We start from the raw sequence: 24,857 nt of genomic DNA, 5'->3' as shown, positions 1-24,857 counted from the left end.
GACGCGTAAAAAAGATACTTAACCAGGTGCTTGCCTCAGTGGAGATGGAAATTTCCTAAATAAAGAAGATATTCCTTTTTTTATAAAATGTAGGTCATAGAACTAAGACAACTCAGAAACTTGTTAAGGTAAATAGTCTATTTAAACTGTCAGTTCAGGCTGTAAGAAAATTCAAACAAACAAACAACAACAACAACTAAAAAAAAAAATGAGAAGAATCTGACTTGCTTCTTCATCCAGCTATTTGTTTCATTTTGTGAAAGTCTCAGTCAGTTTGGACTTTATATAACTAAAAATTCCAAACAACATTTTGACCACATGAAGCTACTCATGGCTGAATTTCATAAAATCAGATCTCCAATTTTATGGTTCTCCTAACTTAGTTTTATAAAAACAAAATCTTGAAGGGAAAAGCAAACTTTACTATGAGTAGGGGGATTCATAAATTAACTCATATATATAATCAAATCTGCATATCTCTGATAGGATATAGATTTGAAGTAATGGCAGAACTGAAAAATCATAATTATATAGTTTTAAAGTTAAAAATTTCCTTTAGAAAATATATAGTCATATTTTCCTGACTATACAGACCGCTTTAACCATCAGTTCAGTTCAGTTTAGTTCAGTTCAGTACAGTCACTCAGTCAGATCCAACTCTTTGTGACCCCATGGACTGCAGCAAGCTAGGCTTCCCTATTCATCACCAACTCCTGGAGTATAATCAAACTCATGTCCATTAAGTCAGTGATGCCATCCAGCCATCTCATCCTCTGTCATCCCCTTCTCCTCCTGCCTTCAGGCTTTCCTAGCATCAAGGTCTTTCAAATGAATCAGTTCTTCACATCAGGTGGCCAAAGTATTGGGGTTTCAGCTTCAACATCAGTCCTTCCAATGAATATTCAGGATTGATTTCCTTTAGGATGCACTGGTTGGATATTCTTGCTGACCAAGAACTCTCAAGAGTCTTCTCCAACACCACAGTTCAGGGGCATCAATTCTTTGGCATTCAGCTTTCTTTATAGCTCAACTCTCACATCCATACATGACTATTGGAGAAAACAGATTTGACTAGATGGACCATTGTTAGTAAAGTAATATCTCTGCTTTATAATATGCTGTCTAGGTTGGTCATAGCTTTTCTTCCAAGGAACAAACGTCTTTTAATTTCATGGCTGCAGTCACCATCTGCAGTGACTTTGGAGCCCCCCCAAATAAAAGTCTCTCACTTTCCATTATTTCTCCATCTATTTGCCATGAAGAAATGGGACCTGATGCCATGATTTACTTTTCTGAATGTTGAGTTTAAGCCAACTTTTTCACTCTCTTTCACTTTCATCAAGAGGCTCTTTAGTTCTTTGCTTTCTGCCATAGGGGTGGTGTTATCTGCATATCTGAGGTTACTGATATTTCTGACAGCAATCTTGATTCCAGCCTGTGCTTCATCCAGCCTGGCATTTTACATGATGTACTCTGCATATAAGTGAAATTATCAGGGTGAAAAAAATACAGCCTTGACATAGTCCTTTCCCTATTTGGAACCAGTCTGTTGTTCCATGTCAAGTTCTAACTGTTGCTTCTTGACCTTCATAAAGATTTCTCAGGAGACAGGTCAGATGGTCTGGTATTCCCATCTCTTGAAGAATTTTCCACAGTTTGTTGTGATACACACAGTCAAAGGCTTTGGCATAGTCAATAAAGCAGAAAGAGGTATTTTTCTGGAACTCTCTTGTTTTTTTTGATGATCCAGTGGGTGTTGGCAATTTGATCTCTGGTTCCTCTGCCTTTTCTAAATCCATCTTGAACATCTGGAAGTTCACAGTTCATGTATTGTTGAGCCTGGTTTGGAGAATTGTGAACATTACTTTGCTAGCATATGAGATGAATGCAATTGTGTGGTAATTTGAGCATTTTTTGGCATTTCCTTTTGAAAGGTTGTTGCTGAACCACAAAAACGCCAGGATTCTTGGCCTCCAAAGGAGAAGAATTCAATCTGGGGCCAGAGATGAGGCTTGATTGCTCAGAGTTTTTGTGTATTAAAGTTTTATTAAAATATAAAACAAATAGAGAAAGCTTCTGACAGGGACATCAGAAGGGGGCAGAAAGAGTGCACCCTCGCTAGTGTTAGCAATGGAGTTATATGCTTTTTAATGTTATTACAATGAATCAAAAGAATGTCTGGAGATTGTAAAGACTTTACTAGATTCACTCCCATAATTTACATTTTAAGATAACAGGATTAGCCAGAAGGTTTTTTCCAGAAACTGTTCTCAACAGGATACATTTAGTCAGTTCAGTTCAGTCACTCAGTCATGTCCAACTCTTTGCAACCCCATGAGTCGCAGCACGCCAGGCCTCCCTGTCCATCATCAACTCCCAGAGTTCACTCAAACTCATGTCCATCGAGTAGGTGATGCCATCCAGCCATTTCATCCTCTGTCATCCCCTTCTCCTCTTGCCCCCAATCCCTCCCAGCATCAGAGTCTTTTCCAATGAGTCAACACTTCAGATGAGGTGGCCAAAGTATTGGAGTTTCAGCTTCAGCATCAGTCCTTCCAATGAACGCCCAGGACTGATCTCCTTTAGAATGGACTGGTTGGATCTCCTTGCAGTCCAAGGCACTCTCAAAAGTCTTCTCCAACACCATAGTTCAAAAGCATCAATTCTTCAGTGCTCAGCTTTCTTCACAGTCCAGCTCTCACATCCATACATGACCACTGGAAAAACCATAACCTTGACTAGACGGACCTTTGTTGGCAAAGTAATGTCTCTGTTTTTTAATGTGTTATCTAGGTTGGTCATAACTTTCCTTACAAGGAGTAAGCGTCTTTTAATTTCATGGCTGCAATCACTATCTGCAGTGATTTTGGAGCACCCCCAAATAAAGTCTGACACTATTTCTACTGTTTCCCCATCTATTTCCCATGAAGTGATGGGACCAGATGCCATGATCTTCATTTTCTGAATGTTGAGCTTTAAGCCAACTTTTTCACTCTCCACTTTCACTTTCACTTTCATCGAGAGGCTTTTGAGTTCCTCTTCACTTTCTTCCATAAGGGTGGTGTCATCTACATATCTGAGGTTATTGATATTTCTCCCAGCAATCTTTATTCCAGCTTGGGCTTCTTCCAGTCCAGCGTTTCTCATGATGTACACTGCATAGTAGTTAAATAAGCAGGGTGGCAATATACAGCCTTGACGTACTCCTTTTCCTGTTTGGAGCCAGTCTATTGTCATGTCCAGTTCTAACTGTTGCTTCCTGAGCTGCATATTGGTTTCTCAAGAGGCAGGTCAGGTGGTCTCGTATTCCCATCTTTTTCAGAATTTTCCACAGTTTATTGTGATCCACACACTCAAAGGCTTTGGCATAATCAATAAAGCAGAAATCGATGTTTTTCTGGGACTCTCTTGCTTTTTCTATGATCCAGTGGATGTTGGCAATTTGATCTCTGGTTCTTCTGCCTTTTCTAAAACCAGCTTGAACATCTGGAAGTTCATAGTTCATGTACTGCTGAAGCCTGGCTTGGAGAATTTTGAGCATTACTTTACTAGCATGTGAGATGAGTGCAATTGTGCGGTAGTTTGAGCATTCTTTGGCATTGCCTGTCTTTGGGATTGGAATGAAACTGACCTTTTCCAGTCCTGTGGCCACTGCTGAGTTTTCAAAATTTTCTGGCATACTGAGTGCAGTGCTTTCACAGCATCATCTTTCAGGATTTGAAATAACTCAACTGGAATTCCATCACCTCCACTAGCTTTGTTCGTAGTGATGCTTTCTAAAGCCCACTTGACTTCACATTCCAAGATGTCTGGCTCTAGGCAAGTGATCACACCATTGTGGTTGTCTGAGTTATGAAGATCTTTTTTGTATAGTTCTGTGTATTTTTGCCACCTCTTCTTAATATCTTCTGCTTCTGATAGGTCCATACCATAGGTCACCATCAATGAACACATCCTAGCTTATTCCCAGTATTAGTATATTAACAACTGTCTAAAGCTTTCTGTTTCATATAGTTAAATAGTCAGTTTTCCTTCACTGAATCAAACTGATAAATTTTTCTAAAATTTTCCATTCCTTTTCTCTGCAGGTACAGAATCTAGTCTCATTTATACAAAATAGCTTCTTTATGAAGGTGAAAAGTGAAAGTGAAAGCTGCTCAGTCCTGTCCGACTGTCTGCCACCCCATGTACTATACAGCCCATGGAATTCTCCTGGCCAGAAGACTAGAGTAGGTAGGTTCTCTTCTCCAGGGGATCTTCCCAATCCAGGGGTCAAACCCAGGTCTCGTGCATTGCAGGTGGATTCTTTACCTGCTGAGCCACAAGGGAAGCCCATATATACTAGACATGGCTAAAATTATCTTATGTCAATAGACTGTAGCCATTTGTATTCTGGCTTTTTTATCACTACTGCCTGAAGACTGCATTATTTTTAGAGATAGTCACTATTAGATTTAATTTAAATGCATAGAATAAACACACATAGATTTAATTATTTTATTATGTATTTATTCTTATTTTAAATTTTATACAATAATATGCATGCCTATGTGCATGTTCAGTCATGTCCAACTCTTTAAGATCCCATGGACTTTAGCCTGCCAGGTTCCTCTATCCATTCAATTTTCCTGGCAAGAATACTGGAGTGGGTTGCAATTTCCTCCTCCAAGGAATCTTCCTGACTCTGGATTGAACTCATGTCTCCTGTGACTCCTGCCTAGAAGGTGGATACTTTACCACTGGGCCACCGGGAAAGCCCCTATATAGTAATATGACACCCTGCTAAATGGTTTATATATTTTTCCTCATTTATGTTATATACGATTATTTTATTCACCTTATAATTAATAAACAGGTCTTAGAGAGGTACAATAATTTGTCTCAGTTCAGTTCAGTTCATTCGCTCAGTTGTGTCCGACTCTTTGTGACCCCATGAATCGCAGCATGCCAGGCCTCCCTGTTCATCACCATCTCACGGAGCTCACTCAGACTCACGTCCATCGAGTCCGTGATGCCATCCAGCCATCTCATCCTCGGTCGTCCCCTTCTCCTGCCCCCAATCCATCCCAGCATCAGAGTCTTTTCCAATGAGTTAACTCTTCGCATGAGGTGGCCAAAGTACTGGAGTTTCAGCTTTGGCATCATTCCTTCCAAAGAAATCCCAGGGTTGATCTCCTTCAGAATGGACTGGTTGGATCTCCTTGCAGTCCAAGGGACTTTCAAGAGTCTTCTCCAACACCACAGTTCAAAAGCATCAGTTCTTCGGCGCTCAGCCTTTTTCACAGTCCAACTCTCACATTCATACATGACCACTGGAAAAACCATAGCCTTGACTAGACGGACCTTAGTTGACAAAGTAATGTCTCTGCTTTTGAATATACTATCTAGGTTGGTCATAACTTTTCTTCCAAGGAGTAAGCATCTTTTAATTTCATGATATGGTATCATCTGCATATCTGAGGTTATTGATAAGGCCATGAATCTACCTATGAGACATAGAGAAAATGAATCATGTGGTTTTTGAGACATACAGGCTTCCCCAGTGACTCAGACTGTAAAGAATCTGCCTGCAATGTAGCAGACCTGGGTTCAATCCCTGGGTAGGAAAGATCCTCTGGAGGAGGAAATGGCTACCCATTTCAGTATTCTTGCCTGGAAAATTCCAAGGACAGAGGAGCCTGGTAGTTTACAGTTCATGGAGCTACAAAGAGTTGGACATGACTGAGCGACTAACATTTTCTCTTTCACTCTTCTCACACGTATCATCCATACTGGGCATTTCTAAGACATCTCTGGACACATACCCCTATCAACACATACATTCCATTTCTCCTTGGTTGTTCTATAAGATTTTCTATCTCCATGGGAATCTCCTGATTTGCTTTTAACATCTAGCATATCTATTGAGAATACAAATAGATACAAAATGGAATGAAAATTATGTCAAATATCCTGAATCAATAGAATTATATCTTACCTTCTTTGAGATTATTTTTTTACCAATGTGATATTAGAAGCTGGGAAGCATCCTTAGACTCCCCTTTTTTGCTTTGTAAGCCCTGTCTTATAAAGCCTAGAGGACCCCTGGAGTTGACTATAAACAAGTGCTGCCTGATGAATAACACCATATTTCATGGGAAATCGTAGGGGTTGACTGAAGGGAGATGAATCTAACACCTTATAACACAGGCTCAGACTAAGGAAATTAAGTAAGATAAGATCTTGGAGACCATATTAAAACCCAATAGCCATTCATCAACTCTTGCTCTTGACTCATCTGCCAAGATATTTCAGGATAAATTAACTAGGTGTTTAGAATATCAAGTTCTGGAAAAGATCATACTATCAACTTTATATATTAATTTTCTTTTATCATGAAAGTATACTTCTCTATTAATATGTTTACTGCTCATTGTTAATTCCTCTTTTTGAAGCATCTACTGAATCCTTTTGTCTGTTTTCTATTGGATTACCTGTCTTTCTCTAATTGATTTGCCAAAGTGTTTAAATACATATAGTCTAAGCCCTTTGTTGGTGATGTATAGCATATATCTTCTCCCTTTACTGCTTGCCTCTTTAGTTTCTTACTCAACCCTATTTATTCAGTTGGTGGAGTTTGTCATGTTATGCTGTGTAGATTTATAGTATACTTACTTGTAGGCAGATACAGGGCATACTCTTTGGAACAAATATGAGTAAAATATAGGTCAGCAATCAAATATAGCCAGCCTGTCTTTCCTGCATAAATCATATCTACTTTTTCAAATGTCATAATCTTATGACATAATTAGAAATGTGGAAATTAGAGAGAAATGAATTCTCAGTGGCTTTACACTTCTTGTTTAAAATCCTTGCAAGCCTCAAACCCCACTAATACACAATCACACTAAATTCTCACACTTTTGTCAATAAAGAAGTGCTTTACTAAAGTGCCTCTTAAACTTTAACGTGAAGATCAATCACCTGAAGATTTTGTTAAAATGAATATTTTGATTCAATATATTTTGAGTGGATCATAAGTTCCTGTACATTTAATAAACTCCTAGGTGATGATTTCATTAGTGGTCCAAGGACCACACTTTGAGAAATGCAACTTAATTCTCCTAACACATGATTTTGGTAGATGGAAGAAACTCTGTCCATCATGTTGGATTTGCTTCTGAGTGATTAATTTTGTCTAAAGATAATAAGTAAATGTGATTGATGAAAATTGTCTATCTTCAATTAGGTTGACTAGCATTTCTATTGTATCAAAATCAATAGGCTAGTCTTACATTTTAAAATGTATTATTATTTTCCTTTTGAGTTATGCTACATTTATTCATTCTTCTATTTATCTATCCTTTTTTATTTTTTTTCCTTTCTTTTTTTTTATTTTTATTTTACTTTACAATACTGTATAGGTTTTGCCATACATTGACATGAATCCAGCACAGGTATCCTTTTTTTTAAAATCCTGGATTTTTTCAGGAATTTTTGTATGTCTGTTCTACCTTCCATTTTGATTATTTTCTCAGTAATCTTAGTGTTCTAAGACCTGAATCCAAATTGAATATAGATAATGATATGTGATATCTTGTCCTGTCATTCAGTTTTGAAGGGATTCTTAAATATTTTGTCACTGATTTTTAGATTTACTATTTATTTTGAGAAAGTGATTAATTTTAACAGTGAATCAGCTATCTTCTACTCCTTACCTTTTAAGAATCTTCTAAAATCACGCTATTGCATTTTATTGATTTTTAAAAAACTTTTGTTGCAACAATATCTTTTTAGTTTATTCATATTGTAAAATATTTACATGTATATATTTTTTAAAATTCTGATAATTATCTAAGAAAATTGAAAGGAGAAGAATTCAGGCCTGTATGTTTCAGAAGCTCTCACACTGGGGAAGCTCATGCACAGACACATAGAAGCACGTATACAGATACATTACACATATTTGATATATGGTATGTGTAGGAATTCAAATTACTAAGAAATAATAATGCATTCAATTATTATGTTTTGATTGTCTCAGCCTACCTATAACCAATGTTTGTGGCTGGACTGGCTCTTGTGGTTCTTATTATGATTGCTAAATGTACTCAGCAATAGGAAACTTTGGAAAAAAATAAAAGTTTAAATATTTACAAGCCCTAGGAATTGCATAGTATACCTGGAGCCACACACTGAGGGCACTGGGAAGGGGGTAGGAGAGAGAGACACAGATCTGGAGTTCTGCTTTTATTGGGATTGGGGATTGGCCAACAACTTTGTACACTCACTTTTTATTGGTGAATTTAAACAGAGAGCGCAGAAATTAAATTGCTGAAAAAGCAAAAAAAAAAAACAAGGACTCAAAATGGACAATTATGGAAATCAACCAAGATCTCTAAAACAGAGGAGCCAGATGGGGGGTAGGGAGATGGTAGGGGTTTGGCCTGGCTCTTTTTCTAGTTATGTGGCAAATGTGTCCTTCAAAGAAGGGACATCCTTCTTTGAAAATGTCTCTTGGCAATCAAAGATAAAAGTCAGCCATTGCCATTACATAAAGAAAAAACAACTGTCAGAGCTTACTCTACAGTTAAATTAACTAGGTTGATTGTACTCAGTTAAAATGTGTTACACAAGATCTTCTCATGGGGTCAATCATTTTTTCATAAACATGTAGTAAAGTGACTAGAGTAAAGTAGGCATTTAACAAAGAACATCAAAAGAAACTAATGCCACAAAATTAAATATGTGGCATTCAATCAATACTCATGCTTTAAATGGGCACTCTAACAGGTGCTTATGAGAATCTCTGCAGTTTCTGGGTTCAACAATTTGCCAAACAGCTTGAGATGTAAAATAGGAAACTGAAGGAAAACATTTCCAACTGAAAATTAAGAACATCAGGGAAAAACTGAGCAACAGTCATACATAAATAGAAATAGCATGTGTGTGGGGCAAAAAAGATAGAAAAAGGTGAAAGAACAATGCAAAGAAAATGTTTTCTAAACGTGTGCAAAAAAATGGAGGCATTTATTTCTGTCTCTTGACATTGATGAACTCAAGATTCATAGGGCTCTCATATTTATGAAACTGTCCTTGGCCAAAATGACCAGAAGTAACTTCCATACATAAATAATACTGTGTCTTATGTGTTCTAAGATGCACTTTTTTTTTTTCACATTTCAATATCTCTGAAAATGGCATGCGGGTTATAATCAATGTTATCTTTGATCTTCGATTTGATGCAACATGGCATTTACATATTGCACATTAGGATTGGATAGAAGTTTAGAAATCAGCAGATTTCCAACTTACTTGAGGCCTTATGCTTAGGAGATCATTTCTATGGGATGATACTAAAGAAAGTCTCCCAGTACGCTAAGATGTCCTTCTACTTTGAAAATTATGCTCAAGAGATGAATTCATGTAACTCCTATGCCATAAGGGTATATGCCCTCTAATTCTCACCATTCTACATCTAGGAAATAATGGTATTTTTTGCCCCTTTAATTTTACACAGTGTACCATCCTTTGTGATATTGTTTCCATAAAATTCCCACAAATGACAATGTTTAAAAGTAAAACAATAGCAACAGAAAAAGAAAACAATAATTAAAAAATTATTGTCTCCTAATAAGGATTATATGCATTCCAATATGATTTTGTTGCTTTTCACTTACAATAAAAATTATTTTTTAAATACATTTTAAGTGAAATATTTTGATTTTTCAAAGGTTTCTACCAGTCTTCCACTGGGTCTTTTTCTGAGGGATTTCTGGATAGTAGATTATTCCTGGGTGATGGACAGTCTTTTTCTCCAGGCAGTGAGTAACCATGGGGGGTTAATCATTCATGTTTGACTATTACATTCAGATTAGCATTTCCAGTCCTTGGAATTACTGATATTTTGCTGTACAACTTATTTTTACTCTACACATGGAGATCACCAGATGGTCAACACTGAAATCAGATTGATTATATTATTTGCAGTCAAAGATGGAGAAACTCTATACAGTCAACAAAAACAAGACCAGGAGCTGACTGTGGCTCAGATCATGAACTCCTTATTACCAAATTCAGACTTAAATTGAAGAAAGTAGGGGAAACCGCTAGACCATTCAAGTATGACCTAAATCAAATCGCTTATGATTATACAGTGGAAGTGAGAAATAGATTTAAGGGCCTAGATCTGATAGATAGAGTGCCTGATGAACTATGGAATGAGGTTCGTGACATTGTACAGGAGACAGGGATCAAGACCATCCCCATGCAAAAGAAATGCAAAAAAGCAAAATGGCTGTCTGGGGAGGCCTTACAAATAGGTGTGAAAAGAAGAGAAGTGAAAAGCAAAGGAGAAAAGGAAAGATTAAATCATCTGAATGCAGAGTTCCAAAGAATAGCAAGAAGAGATAAGAAAGCCTTCTTCAGTGATCAATGCAAAGAAATAGAGGAGAAGAACAGAATGGGAAAGACTAGAGATCTCTTCAAGAAAATTAGAGATACCAAGGGAACATTTCATGCAAAGATGGGCTCGATAAAGGACAGAAATGGTATGGACCTAACAGAAGCAGAAGATATTAAGAAGAGGTGGCAAGAATACATGGAAGAACTGTACAAAAAAAGATGTTCATGACCTGGATAATCACGATGGTGTGATCACTCACCTAGAGCTAGACATCCTGGAATGTGAAGTCAAGTGGGCCTTAGAAAGCATCACTAGGAACAAAGCTAGTGGAGGTGATAGAATTCCAGTTGAGCTCCTTCGAATCCTGAAAGATGATGCTGTGAAAGTGCTGCACTCAATATGCCAGCAAATTTGGAAAACTCAGCTGAAGGGTTAATGCGGCCACAATAGGGAAAGTGGAGATGTGCTGCTTGCAAACAAGATGTTCTGCCAAGGAGACAGACACAGCCTTGAGATTAAAGGTCCCTTGCAAATAAGGGAACATTCCCTTCTTGTGATAAGGGCTATGGACAGACTCTGCAGTAAGCCGGAATTTCACTCCCTTTTGCTATACGATAACATTTATGCACATGTGCTGTACTGAACAACTTTGGTCATACAGTCTGGAATTCTGCCCAGGGGGGCTATATAAAAATAAACCGTGAGCTTGCTTGCTTGCACAGTTATTATTTTTCCTCTGGCCAGAGTGTGTCTGTCTCTTGTATGTCTTATGTCTTGTTCTATGTCATTTCACTCATAATCTCCAGAAATCTCCTATACTCAGCAGTGGCCGCAGTACTGGAAAAGGTCAGTTTTCATTCCAATCCCAAAGAAAATCAATGCCAAAGAATGCTCAAAGTACTGCACAATTGCACTCATCTCACATGCTAGTAAAGTAATGCTCACAATTCTCCAAGCCAGGCTTCAGCAATACATAAACCATGAACTTCCTGATGTTCAAGCTGGTTTTAGAAAAGGCAGAGGAATCAGAGATCAAATTGCCAACATCTGCTGGATCATAAAAAAAGCAAGAGAGTTCCAGAAAAACATCTATTTCTGCTTTATTGACTATGTCAAAGACTTTGACTGTGTGGATTACAATAAACTGTGGAAAATTCTGAAAGAGATGGGAATACCAGACCACCTGACCTGCCTCGTGAGAAACCTATATGCAGGTCAAGAAGCAACAGTTAGAACTGGACATGAAACAACAGACTGGTTCCAAATAGGAAAAGCAGTATGTCAAGGCTGTATATTGTCACCCTGCTTATTTAACTTATATGCAGAGTACATCATGAGAAATGCTGGGCTGGAAGAAGCACAAGCTGGAGTCAAGATTGCCGGGAGATATATCAATAACCTCAGCTATGCAGATGACACCACCCTTATGGCAGAAAGTGAAGAATAACTAATGAGTCTCTTGATGAAAGTGAAAGAGGAGAGTGAAAAAGTTGGCTTAAAGCTCAACATTCAGAAAATGACGACCATGGCATGGACATGGGTTTGAGTGGACTCCAGGAGTTGATGATGGACAGGAAGGCCTGGTGTAATGCGATTCATGAGGTTGCAAAGAGTCAGACATGACTGAGCGACTGAACTGAATTGAGCGTTGAAATATACATTGCCACATGTAGAATAGATAGTAGGTGGAAATTAATTGTATGATGCAGGGAGGTCAAACCTGTGCTGTGTGACAACTTAGAGGGTTGGGATGATGTGGGGTGGGAGGCAGTTCAAGTGGGAGAGGACATATGTATACCTATGAGTGATTCATGATGATGTATGGCAGAAACCAACACAATATTGTAAACTGATTGTCCTCCAATTAAACATAAATAAACAAATAAATAAATTGATGCGGTTTGTGGAGAGGACTTAGGTCAATGAATTGAAATTTTAAAAAAAGCTAGAAATTTATTCTACAATCTAAAAAGATTTTAGGTCATATTAGGAAGGGAAGTTGGACTATTTGTCACACATACACTATAAGACAGTAAATTCCTTCCTAGCCTCATATAATTTTTCTGTACTTTCAAAATCTTTGAGCATGTATGATATGCTTATTTTTGAAATACAGACCTAAGGAAGTTATATTCCATCTGAATGGAGTATTGAAGAACTCTTCTGTAATTTCATTTACCTAAAACATAGTCTTATGTGAAAATAATAATATTATTTGTTAATAATTATTTACTGGAGATCTACTCTGTGTCAGAAATATCCTAGATATTAGGCAAACAGACATAAAAAAAAAATAGGTATGCTTTCTCCTTTCAATGATAGCACACTCTGTTTCAGTTCTGTTTTGTCGCTCAGTGGTGTCTGACTCTTTCCAAGCCCATGAATCGCAGCACGCCAGGCCTCCCTGTCCATCACCAACTCCCGGAGTTCACTCAAACTTACAGCCATAGAGTCGGTGATGCCATCCAGCCATCTCATCCTCTGTCGTCCCCTTTTCCTCCTGCCCCAAATCCGTCCCACCGTCAGAGTCTTTTCCAATGACTCAACTCTTCGCATGAGGTGGCCAAAGTACTGGAGTTTCAGCTTTAGCATCATTCCTTCCCAAGCTTTCCTGGTGGCTCAGATGGTTAAGCATCTGCCTGCAATGTGGGAGACCCGGGTTCAATCCCTGGTTTGGGAAGATCTCCTGGAGAAGGAAATGGCAACCCACTCCAGTATTCTTTCCTGGGGAATCCCATGGATGGAGGAGCATGGTAGACTACAGTCCTTGGGGTCACAAAGAGTCGGACACGACAGCGAGCTTCACTTCACTTCCAAAGAACACCCAGGGCTGATCTCCTTTAGAATGGACTGGTTGGATCTCCTTGCAGTCCAAGGGACTCTCAAGAGTCTTCTCCAACACCACAGTTCAAACGCATCAATTCTTCGGTGCTCAGCCTTCTTCACAGTCCAACTCTCACATCCATACATGATCACTGGAAAAACCATAGCATTGACTAGATGGACCTTTGTTGGCAAGTAATGTCTCTACTTTTTAATATGCTATCTAGGTTGGTCATAATTTTCCTTCCAAGGAGTAAGTGTCTTTTAATTTCATGGCTGCGGTCACCATTTGCAGTGATGGTGGAGCCCCCAAAAATAATGTCTGACACTCTTTCCATTGTTTCCCCATCTATTTCCCATGAAGTGATGGGACCAGATGCCATGATCTTCATTTTCTGAATGTTGAGCTTTAAGCCAACCTTAAAAAAAAAAATCAAAGAAATAAACTATGTATTTAATTACCTGATGTGAAGAGTTGACACATTGGAAAAAGACCCTGATGGTAGGAAAGAGTAAAGGAAAAAGGAGAAGGGGAAGCAGAGGATGAGATGGATAGATAGTATCACTAACTCAATGAACATGATTCTGACCAAACTCCAGAAGAAGGTGGAGGAACGAGGAACCTGGTGTGCTGCAGTCAATAGGGTTGCAAAGGGTCACACACAACTTAGCTAATTAACAACAAAAATATATTTAATTACAAATCATAACAGCAAGTATAATATAATATTAAAGAATAATAAGCAATAAAAGAGGTTAAAAAGAGGAATCTGTGATTTGAACTGAGGTTTTAAGGTAATCTATAATAAAGTTAAGCTGAAACTTCTAAAAATTGAATAGAGATAGTAAAACTAAAGCCAACAGCATCCTAAGGGAAGGGTTAAGATCTGAAAATTTGTAAAAAACAGAAAAATTGGCAAATTCAACAAATTGTGAGAAGACCAATATGACTAGAATTTCATTAATTGACAATACTGGAGAGTTAGAGAGGGTAAAGAACACGTATCAACTTACAGTAGGTACTTTATTTCTTTAATTCTATTCCCAAAGAAGTAATAGTTTATATTTAAAATAAAAAATACATCATTAAATTTGTCTTTTTTAAAAGATCACCATTATCTTGCATAGAGAATCAGTTAGAAAGTAGCAAAAAGTAGATATTTAAAAACTAAACAGGTTACTGGGGTATTTCACTAAAGAAGTGCTGGTGACATACTAAGATGATTAAAAGAGATGGTGAGGAGATGTAATTAAGATATAGGTTATGTTTAGAACCAAAAGAATATAGTACGGATGAACTGAATGTGAAGATGAGGAATTCATTTTTGTTACAAGAATAGGAGCTACCATTTGTCTGTCTTGATTGGAATTCGGCTCTTTTATAAAAGATGATATCACCAGGCATCATTTTCTTTTCTGTTAATTTGGATGGAGACCCCCTCAAAATACACACCATTTCCTATTTTATGCCCATGGACAGTAATCAATTTGAATGAAATCTGATGATAATAACAAAAATATATTGATGATTATTTGTGACAAATATTAGGTTTTCTCAAACACATCTTTAATCTTTTATGCAAAACATTCCACCATATATTGCCTATTATCTATGACTGTTATTAATATATTTGTTTCTGACATAATTTTGCTACAACTTTTACTCTAATCTGCCTGGTTTTCACACAGTACACAATGGGATTCATCAGTGGAGGCACAAGTAAAAGAATATTTGCCATAAGGACATTGAAGAGGGGAGAGACATGCTGGACAAAACGATGAACAATGGCAAGGTTGATGATGGGCAGATAGAAGATGATCACTGCACAGATGTGTGAAACACAAGTGTTGAGGGCCTTGAGCTGTTCCTCTTGGGATGCAATTCCAAGCACAGTCTTGAGGATTAGGATGTAAGACACAGCAATGAGCATAAAGTCTACCATAAGGCAGAGTGCTCCAAAAAAGCCATAAATGACATCAATCTGGTTGTCAGAGCAGGCCAGCTTCATGACATCCTGGTGGAGACAGTAGGAATGTGACAGTTGGCGTTTCTCACAATATTTCAACATTCTCAAAGTGAAGGGAAAGGGAAGAACCAGGAGGAAGCTCTTGAAAAAGCATACAATTCCAATTTGGGCAACTCTGAGAGTTGTAAGAATGGAGCTGTATCTCAGAGGGTTGTGGATGGCTAGGAAGCGATCGAGTGACATGATCAGGAGCACTGAGGATTCCAGCGCTGTGAATCCATGGATGAAGAATTGCTGAGCAAAGCAGGCATTTGCAGAGATTTCAGAAGCTTTAAATAAGAAGATCCTCAACATAGTGGGAAGAGAGGAAAAGGATAGGCCCATGTCAGACAAAGTCAACATGGAAAGGAAATAGTACATGGGCTCATGCAAGGATGGTTCTGTCTTAATGATGAAAAGGATGGTGCAGTTTCCCAGAAGAGCAATAAGATACATGCTGGATATTGGAATAGAGATCCAGGTGTGTGCATATTCCAGCCCCGGCATCCCAACCAAGATGAAGGTGGTGACTTCAGCATGTGATATGTTGATAATGGACATGATGAATTTAGAGGGCTCTGCAATGATACATAGAGTCTTGAGTCAAAAAAAAAAAAAAAGAATATCCGGAAATTTAGTTGAAAAAATGCAACTCTTGAGTTCTGTCTGTTTAGCTGTCTTTTGATAGAACAAAGCATTTATGTGATTATCATATTGTGAGAAGCAGTTTCCACTGTAGAATAGAATCTACCTGTATCACAGATTAACAAAATTACTTCTGGGCAAGTTTTTCCTAAATAGAGAAACTAGAAATATATTTTGCATTCATATGAAAACTTGGTTTATTTTTCCATGTGAAATATTAGTAAACCTTAGTCAATTAATCTAGAAGCCTCTACAATTTCTTTCCTTCACATTCTAGATGAGATGTTGGGCAGAATATATGATTTCTAGAATGACACTACATGAAGGCAAAGGAGTCTCACAACTCAATTTCTATGTACTTCTTGGAACTCCCAAAGAAATATGGTCTTCTCAAAACCAAACTACCCTTAGTTCCATCCCTTGCTATCTGAAGATTGTTGGTTAAATACCCTTTTAAAAAACCCCATGGTTTTCAAATCATTTATATATTTGAAAGAGCAGTTACTACAGATTACTGACAAATTACATTGCATTTTCTCCTGGCCTGGAATGTGTGATCAATTCTGTCATGTTCACAGGATAACAATAATCTGAAGAGCTCAGTATCATGATTTAGGAGAATTTGAATTCTGTTGAAGACTGATATCTTAAAAAGTGAATAAATTATTTACATAGTTTCTGAAATGATCAATTTTCCTAGGTATATGACATTTGGAGATGTATCCTGCTGTATATAAAGTTCTAAATGGTTGATTTCCAAAGAAGAGAAGTAAAGTGAACACAAAGTAGATAAAGATAATCTGAAAGTTTACCAGAGAATGTGATATTTTGCAGAGGACTCTTGAGAGCAGCTGAAGGATTCTAGCATAAAATCTCAGAAGCCATTTGTCTCTTACCAAAGTCTCCTTCTTATATATGAGGGTTTGCCTCTTCTTTCCAAGTCACCTCCTCTAGGGGCACTGAGTTCTCTGGGGATTTCAGCTAAGCTGGATCTATTCTGAGACTAAAAATAATCATGTGCAGACATAGTAAATCCACAGAGATGGTTAACAGTAAAGGAAGTAAATGAGGATCTAGACTTTGCTGCTGCTGCTGCTGTGAAGTCACTTCAGTCGTGTCCTACTCTGTGTGACCCCATAGACGGCAGCCTACGAGGCTCCCCCATCCCTGGGATTTTCCAGGCAAGAACACTGGAGTGGGTTGCCATTTCCTTCTCCAGTGCATAAAAGTGAAAAGTGAAAGTGAAGTCGCTCAGTCGTGTCCGACTCTTAATGACCCCATGGACTGCAGCCTACCAGGCTCCTCCGCCCATGGGATTTTCCAGGCAAGAGTACTGGAGTGGGTTGCCATTGACTTCTCTGTCTAGACTTTGAGCTAGGGTTTATTTCAGTTGGTAGGTCCTTTATAACTGAGCATGATAGAGGTATGGTAAATCTTAAATAAAGTCTCCTGATATTTCTGTTGGGTGTTCGACTCAGATATTGCTTCTCTGCCATGGACAATGTCAAAGCAGAGATGCTATGAGATGAACCTTAGCATTCAGGGAAGTGATGTGAGACAAACACCCTATGATATATATTTTAGCCTAGCCTTTACTCTTGAACTCTAGATCCATGATTCTAAATGCTCCTGAACACTGTTAACTAAATATCCCTTAAAATCAACTTGTTTAAATTAGATGTAATCTCTCCCTTTCCAAATTTGTCCTTTATGTAGGGCATATTAATCTTTTATACTTAATATGTCACAAGTTCAAAATCTGAGCCCTTAAAGGGCTCTTCTCTCTCACATTTTGCACTTAGTATTAGCCAAAATTTAAATTAAGAATCTAAATTGTTCCATTTATTGAGTTTCATTCATTGTTGGATAGTGATTTTGAATCTTTTGAACAATGATAAGTATTATCTTTATTTTATTGATCATGAAAATATTTCTCAAGGAGTTCAAGTAGTCTGTCCAAGGTCATATCAGGGTTGTACATTAGAGGTAAGGTAGGAGCTGAGGTCTGATTCCTGATAACTAAACATATATTAAGCAATTGGAATAGTCAATATGTAAGAAGTTAGGGATTGAATGGTTGTCTGGAATTTCATACTATTTTCAGCATCCTAAGTTGCCTACTAGTTAATTTTGGGGACTAATATAGAACAAGTGATGTTATCTTTGTTGTACTTTTGCAAGGAAACAAAATGGTAGTTTGAGGATCTTAAGGAAAATGCTCTTGAAATTATATCTATACTCGCTTCCATTAATACATAGCTTTTGGATAAGAGCAAATATTGAATTGACCAAAAAGAGGAAGCACAACAAAATATAACCATAATTTTCTGGAATAAGTTCTTTCTAAATTTTATCATAATAATTTTATTTTACCAATGTCCTATTGTTTTCATCCCCTCAAAAGAAATCCTCTTGGCTAGATAGTCAAGAATTTTCTAACTTCCACTCTTTCTTTATCTCTGAATGTTCTCTGGGTCCTTCTTATAAAAGAGATAGAAGGATTAATTTTGGTTCCTTGTTATTAGTGTGTGCATATGTATGTGTGTATGTGTGTGTGTGTGTATAATAATTGTGATGATGGTTGTATGCATTTATTTACTTTTTGTCCAGCTTTGGAGACTGATCACATTTGTCCCAGTTGAAGTCGCTCAGTCATGTGTGACTCTTTGCGACCCCATGGACACCAGGCTCCTCCGTCCATGGGATTTTCTAGGCAAGAGTACTGGAGTGGGTTGCCATTTCCTTCTCCAGGGAATCTTCCCGACCCAGGGATCGAACCCAGGTCTCCTGTATTGTAGACAGACTCTTTACCATCTGAGCCACCAGGGAAGTCCTGATGATGATGAAGTTAACCTACAACGGGGCACTTAGGGCGTTTGTCCTTTTTATTTTATACGTCCAGTCAATAGCACATTGAATGGGTTGTGGTAGCTTGTAAATGTTTCTTGAATGAATGAGGGGACTGCATTTTTTAAACTGGTATCATGTAACACATACCATTTTTATCTTTTTTATCTTTAGTATGGCTTCCATTTATTAATAGCTATGTCTGTCATAGAGTAAAAGCACAGATTTTGGTAAATGTAACGTCTATTCATATGAATTTTTATTTTATAAACTGACACCTATTTTTGCATGTTTAATTTACATACTATTACAAAGTTTTACTTGTATATAAGTATATTTAAATCATAACTATATTATAATAAATATGCATTATGAAGTATATCATAAATGTTTTGTGATACAACTTTGATATTATTTTCTTGTGATAAAACAAAACATTACAGTCTAGTTGAAGTTTTTCTTGGTCCTATGTACTAAATGTTAATAAAGACATGCATATCAAATAGATGGGATGCAGCTTAAGCAGTACCTCTATGGTAAAATACAGGTGAAGTTCATTTATTAGGAAAGAAGAATAGGTTGAAAACAAAAATATAACATCCATTTCAAGAAGATATTAAAAGAAATATATGTTAAATCCGAAGGAGAAAAGAAGGTAAGGTCAGAAGTCAATGAAATGGAAATCTATCATAAAATAGAAAAAGTCAACAAAACAGAAATTTTGTAATTTGAAAAGTTTAATGAAGAAAATCCATTTAAAAACTTAGGAAAATTGATCAAGAGAGAAAACAAAGTGCATATTAATAATGAAAATAGGAACATAATATATAGATCTAACAGATATAAAGTTAAATAAATATGATGAATATAATAAGCAACTCTTTTTACTGTACATAAGTTAACTTAAATGGAAAATGCCTTCGAAAAACATTAGTGTCCAGAACTCAAACAAGAAAGAGAAAATCTGGATTGTTTCATATCTGTCAAAAATTTTTAATACTTTTTTTTTAACAAAAAGGTTTCAAAGAAAACTTAAAGTCAAGAGGGTTTCATATGAATTCACTGCATGCATTTAAGAAAGAAATAATATCAATATTGTACTTACTCTTTCAGAAAATACACCAATTTCTAATTGGCTTCATGAGTGACATCTAAACAAGACAAAGATAAGAAAAAGTAATTAATGGCTAATATGGCTATGAACATAGATCCATACATTTAACAAACAGTAAATAGTATATAGTGACCCATAAAAAAGATAATATGTCATGGTAAAATACAGGTTATCCCAAGAAATTATACTTCAAAGAAATTATGAATATGCCTTATTCTAATAGACAAAGGGATAAAAACCAAATGATTTTCTCATTAAATAAAATTAAAATATTTTTAATTACAAAACTCTGAGTAAATTAGTAGAAGATTAGTACTTTAATTTGAAAAAGACATATATAAAAATAGAAAAGCTGGGCTTCCCAGGTAGCTCAGTGATAAAGAATCCACACGCCAATGCAGGAGATACAAGTTCAATCCCTGGTCCAAGAAGATCCCACATGCCACAGAGCAACTAAGCCTGCATGCCACAACTATTGAACCTGTGATCTAGAGCCCAGGAATCACAACTACTGAAGCCCATGTCCCCTGGAGCCTGTGCTCAGCAACAAGAGAAGCCACTGCAATGAGAAGCCCATGCACTGCAACTAGAGAGAGCCCACGCTCTCCACAACTATAGAAGAGACCACACAGTAGTGAAGACCCAGTACAGTCAATAAATACATAGATAAAATTAGTTAAACAATTTAAAAATACAGAAAAATGACATTATTTTAATGAAAAAAATGTTGAACATTTACCCACGGATGTAAGGAAAAGTCAAAGATGCTTCTCAGTATTTTTGTCCAAAATTATATGAAATGTCCAAAAAAGAAATGAAAGTATAACAGTTTTAAAGGATAAAGCAAAAATATCTGTGTTAGCAAATGGTTAAACGGTAAACATAACATGTATAAACATTAAACATAAGTGTAATTAGAAAAGATTGCCTGATATAAAAACCATATACAAAGCTGAAATTCTGCATAATTGAAAAAATCTGAAATTAAAATTTAAAAAGTCACGTACAATAGACTTCAAAATATCAAATATATAAAAATAAATGTAATAAAATACTTTCAAGATTTTAAACTGAAAGCCAAAATAATGCAAATAATTTCTAGAAGATCTAATTATTAGATATATCTTATTTTTTGGAAAACTTTGTGATGTTAAGATGACAGTTCTTTCCAAAATGACATGTTGATTTAGTAAAATTCTAATCCAATTCTAGTAGATTTTATTGGGAAAACTGACAAGTTGATTGCAAATATTATATAAGATCACAAAGAGCCAGGATATGTAAAATAAGCCAGGATATGAAAAAAAAAAGTTGGATGAATTAAGCATTACATTTCATGACTAACTCTTAAGCTGCATTTATTAAGCAGTGGGGTATTAATATGAGAATTAGACAAAGTAATGGAATAAAACATTTCAGATACTGATACATGCATTTAATATCACTTGATTTATGACAGTGACATAATTCAAAAGGGAAAGGAAGGTTCAATTCAAGAAATCGAATAATGTATAGACAAATAGTGAGAAAAAGTCTTAAACTTTATCAAAAACTAATTTAAGTTAGATAATAGACCTAAGTACTAAATATAAAAAGATTATAGAAGAAAAAGTTATAATATTTTCATGAGCCTGATAAAACCAAATACACAGAAAGATTAATCCTGAAGCAAAAATAATTGATCATTTGCATTTAATTAAAATAAAGAACTATTCACTGAAAGACATTTTTATGAGACTGAAAAGGCAAACCATCCACTGGGATAAATACCCTCATTACATATATCTGACAAGAATATATAAAGAATTCCTACAGATGAATAAGGAAAAGAGCATTAAAAATAGGCAGTGTACTTGAACTGGCACTTCCAATTTGCATTTAGAAAAATGCAAATTAATATTAAATGAGATACTATGATATACATACTAGAATAACTAACATTAAAAGAATTGAGAATCACAAATTTTGGTAAAAATATGAAACAACTGACACTCTAATACTTTACTGGTGACAGTGTAATCTGATACAAATTATTTGACAACAAAGAGTTTGGCATTATCTACCATAGCTAAATAAATATACAACTCAGTGGTGTAAAAACCCCATTTCTAAAGAAATTATTAAAGGATCCTTATTAAAACTTTATAGCCACAATTTGGATATAACTTTAATATTCATCAATAGGAGAACTGCTTAAAAACAATTTTGCATTCTGCTTTAATTGGCCTGTGATGTTATACTATAATCCAGCTTTTAAAAGCTTCCCATGTGATTCTTGTGCCTTGCCAAGATTGAGAAGAGGGCTTTCAGTAGCTCCTGTATATGTGCCATGAGTTAAGATGACATATACTTGGGTGCCTGTCTCTATATGTAAGCATAGCCTGAAAATGACTTTATTTCCATAATGATTCAAAAATTATTACTAATACACTGGTTTGTAATCAGTGGCTTAATGATGGCTGTATTTTCTAAGACCTAAAATAAAATCCCTACAGGCTACTGCATGAGTTAATTTCTTATGTATCTTTTACTAATCATTTTCCTTAAGTAAGGGTCTTGACATTATTTCTCACTGGTATCAGTCTGCCATATTTGGCAGTTTTAGTAGACAATTATTGGGTTTTCTTGGTCTATTTTAATTTATTTATTTTTGTCTGGTTTATTCCTATCCAACATTTCACCAACTTTTCTGGAAATAGAATTTCCTTATTTTGTATATTGAAGGTGAAGGTGAAGTCGCTCAGTCGTGTCCAACTCTTTGCGACCCCGTGGACTGTAGCCTACCAGGCTTCTCCATCCATGGGATTCTTCAGGCAAAAATACTGGAGTGGGTTACCATTTCCTTCTCCAGGCGATCTTCCCAACCCAGGAATCAAACCTGGGTCTCCCGCATTGGAGGCAGACACTTTAACCTCTGAGCACTGGTAAACAATCCTCCTGCAATGTGGGAGACCTGGGTTCAGTCCCTGGGATGGGAAGATCCCCTGGAGAAGGGAAAGGCTACCCACTCCAGTATTCTGGCCTGGAGAATTCCATGGACTATACAGTCCGAGTTGGACTGACTGAGAGACTCACTCACTTGTTTCATTTTATATGTTACTTATATATAAACTTGCTTTATATGCTAAATCACAATGATTGAAATGGGGGATAGAGATTTGTACATGGCCAATTTTCCAAATCACATTAAATTTATATTCACTATATGGGTATAGTGATCAGTTCTGCTTCAGGATATTAACAAAGCTACATTCAGTATTTTCCCTAGATCTCTAAATGGAGCTGATAGTGAAAGTTCTCTTTCCTCTGTTAAGTGAAGTGAAAGTCACTCAGTTGCGTCTGACTCTTTGTGACCCCATAGACTATAAAGTCCATGGAATTATCCAGGCCAGAATACTGGAGTGGGTAGCCTTTCCCTTCACCAGGGGATCTTCCCAACCCAGGGATTGAACCAGGGTCTCCTGCATTATAGGCACATTCTTTACTAGCTCAGCTATCAGGAAAGCCCAGTTAAACAAGGAGTAAAAAGTGTCCCTACTGCCTATTTATCCAATTTTTGTCTACTTAGCACACCATTGGGTTAGCTCCATCCAGAACACTGATAGAAGTAGGAAGACAGGAGGAAGAGAATGAGAGTTTAATGACGCTGATGACCTTTTCCCGCACTTAGTTATGCTAAGGCTCCCCAGGTTCCTACAAATTTCACATCTGTGAGCCATTGTAATATCTAACCTAAAGAAAATTTTATTAAGATAAGATTGTATTTGTTGTCACTTGCAATAGAGTATATGTCTCATTTACTAAAGCAGGCTTTTTTTTCAGAGTGTGAATTAATGATATTAGTTCTGATTACAAGCAGATTTAAATTCATTTAGGAACTTTCAGTGAGGATCTGATTAGATCCTATATATACATGGTATTATTTCATTTTAAAATAATGTCCAAGTGCTACTTTCACTTGCTTTTATTTTCTTTTACGCCGCAAGAAATTGATTTGTAGAACAAGCGAGCTCTACATTAATGGGATTTCTCAGACATAGTTTACTTGATTCTTTGGCTTTACAATTATGTATTTTATTCATGTCTTTAAAACTGATTAAAATAATGAGGTTTTTAAATCCAACAAATAACTGGTATGTAATGGGTACTGACAAAGACAAAGATTAAAATCTGCTTCTTAAGTCACTTGCACATTGATTTAGGTGATTTAGGATACAATTAAAAAATAATACTGCTTAAAAATAACAAATAGCATTGCACATACTTGGATAAAGAATAGATAACTCAATGTACATTTAAAGGAGATAATTTATGCTGCTGCTGCTGCTAAGTCGCTTCAGTCGTGTCCGACTCTGTGTGACCCCACAGACGGCAGCCCACCAGGCTCCCCCATCCCTGGGATTCTCCAGGCAAGAACACTGGAGTGGGTTGCCATTTCCCTCTCCAATGCATGAAAGTGAAAAGTGAAAGTGAAGTCGTTCAGTCGTGTCCGACTCCTAGTGACCCCATGGACTGCAGCCTACAAGGCTACTATTGCAAACAATTGAAAATATAAATAAATGTTTGCTTATCTATTATTTTTTTGCATTTCATTTAAATTATTTTATGTATATAAGCCTTTTATCTCCAAATGCATTTCATAGTACTTTAGGAAAGGGAAATTTTTAATAGTTTATTTTAATTGCTAATGACTAACATGCATACACATACAAGTAAGAGATGTCTTGTTTGTGTGGGGATATGTAGTTAATCTCATAGCACACTTCACATACTGCTAACCATGCTTGAGTTCATTAGAGCCATAATTAGCTTCTTTTTTATTCTGCAAAAGAACATGTTATTTTACTGTTTTTGTCTTTTTGTTTAGAAAAATACTTTGAAAATCTATTTAGTCTTAATTGAGACTATATTGCTGTGGTTAAGGTTGATATACAGTTGGATGCCTGTAGAAATAAAAACCAGAGAAGAGGTGGAAAACTTAGCTATAAAAATATTATAATTCCAAACCTAACTCCTAAAACATCTAATCTAGATTGTT

General features: G+C 36.3%; 1 protein-coding gene across 1 annotated transcript; it reads right to left on the bottom strand.

Annotated features, from left to right (window-relative positions):
• Positions 1 to 14,829: 14,829 nt before the first annotated feature.
• Positions 14,830 to 15,774, bottom strand: LOC138092962 (olfactory receptor 51A4). The gene has a single exon (XM_068989036.1). It carries the CDS (start codon positions 15,772 to 15,774, stop codon positions 14,830 to 14,832), a length of 945 nt encoding a protein of 314 aa, XP_068845137.1.
• Positions 15,775 to 24,857: the final 9,083 nt, after the last annotated feature.

The sequence above is a fragment of the Capricornis sumatraensis genome, chromosome 16 (assembly GCF_032405125.1).
Source record: "Capricornis sumatraensis isolate serow.1 chromosome 16, serow.2, whole genome shotgun sequence".
Taxonomy (NCBI): domain Eukaryota; kingdom Metazoa; phylum Chordata; class Mammalia; order Artiodactyla; family Bovidae; genus Capricornis; species Capricornis sumatraensis.
Note: the sequence above shows the minus strand (reverse complement) of the source record. Positions and strands in the feature narration are given on the sequence as shown.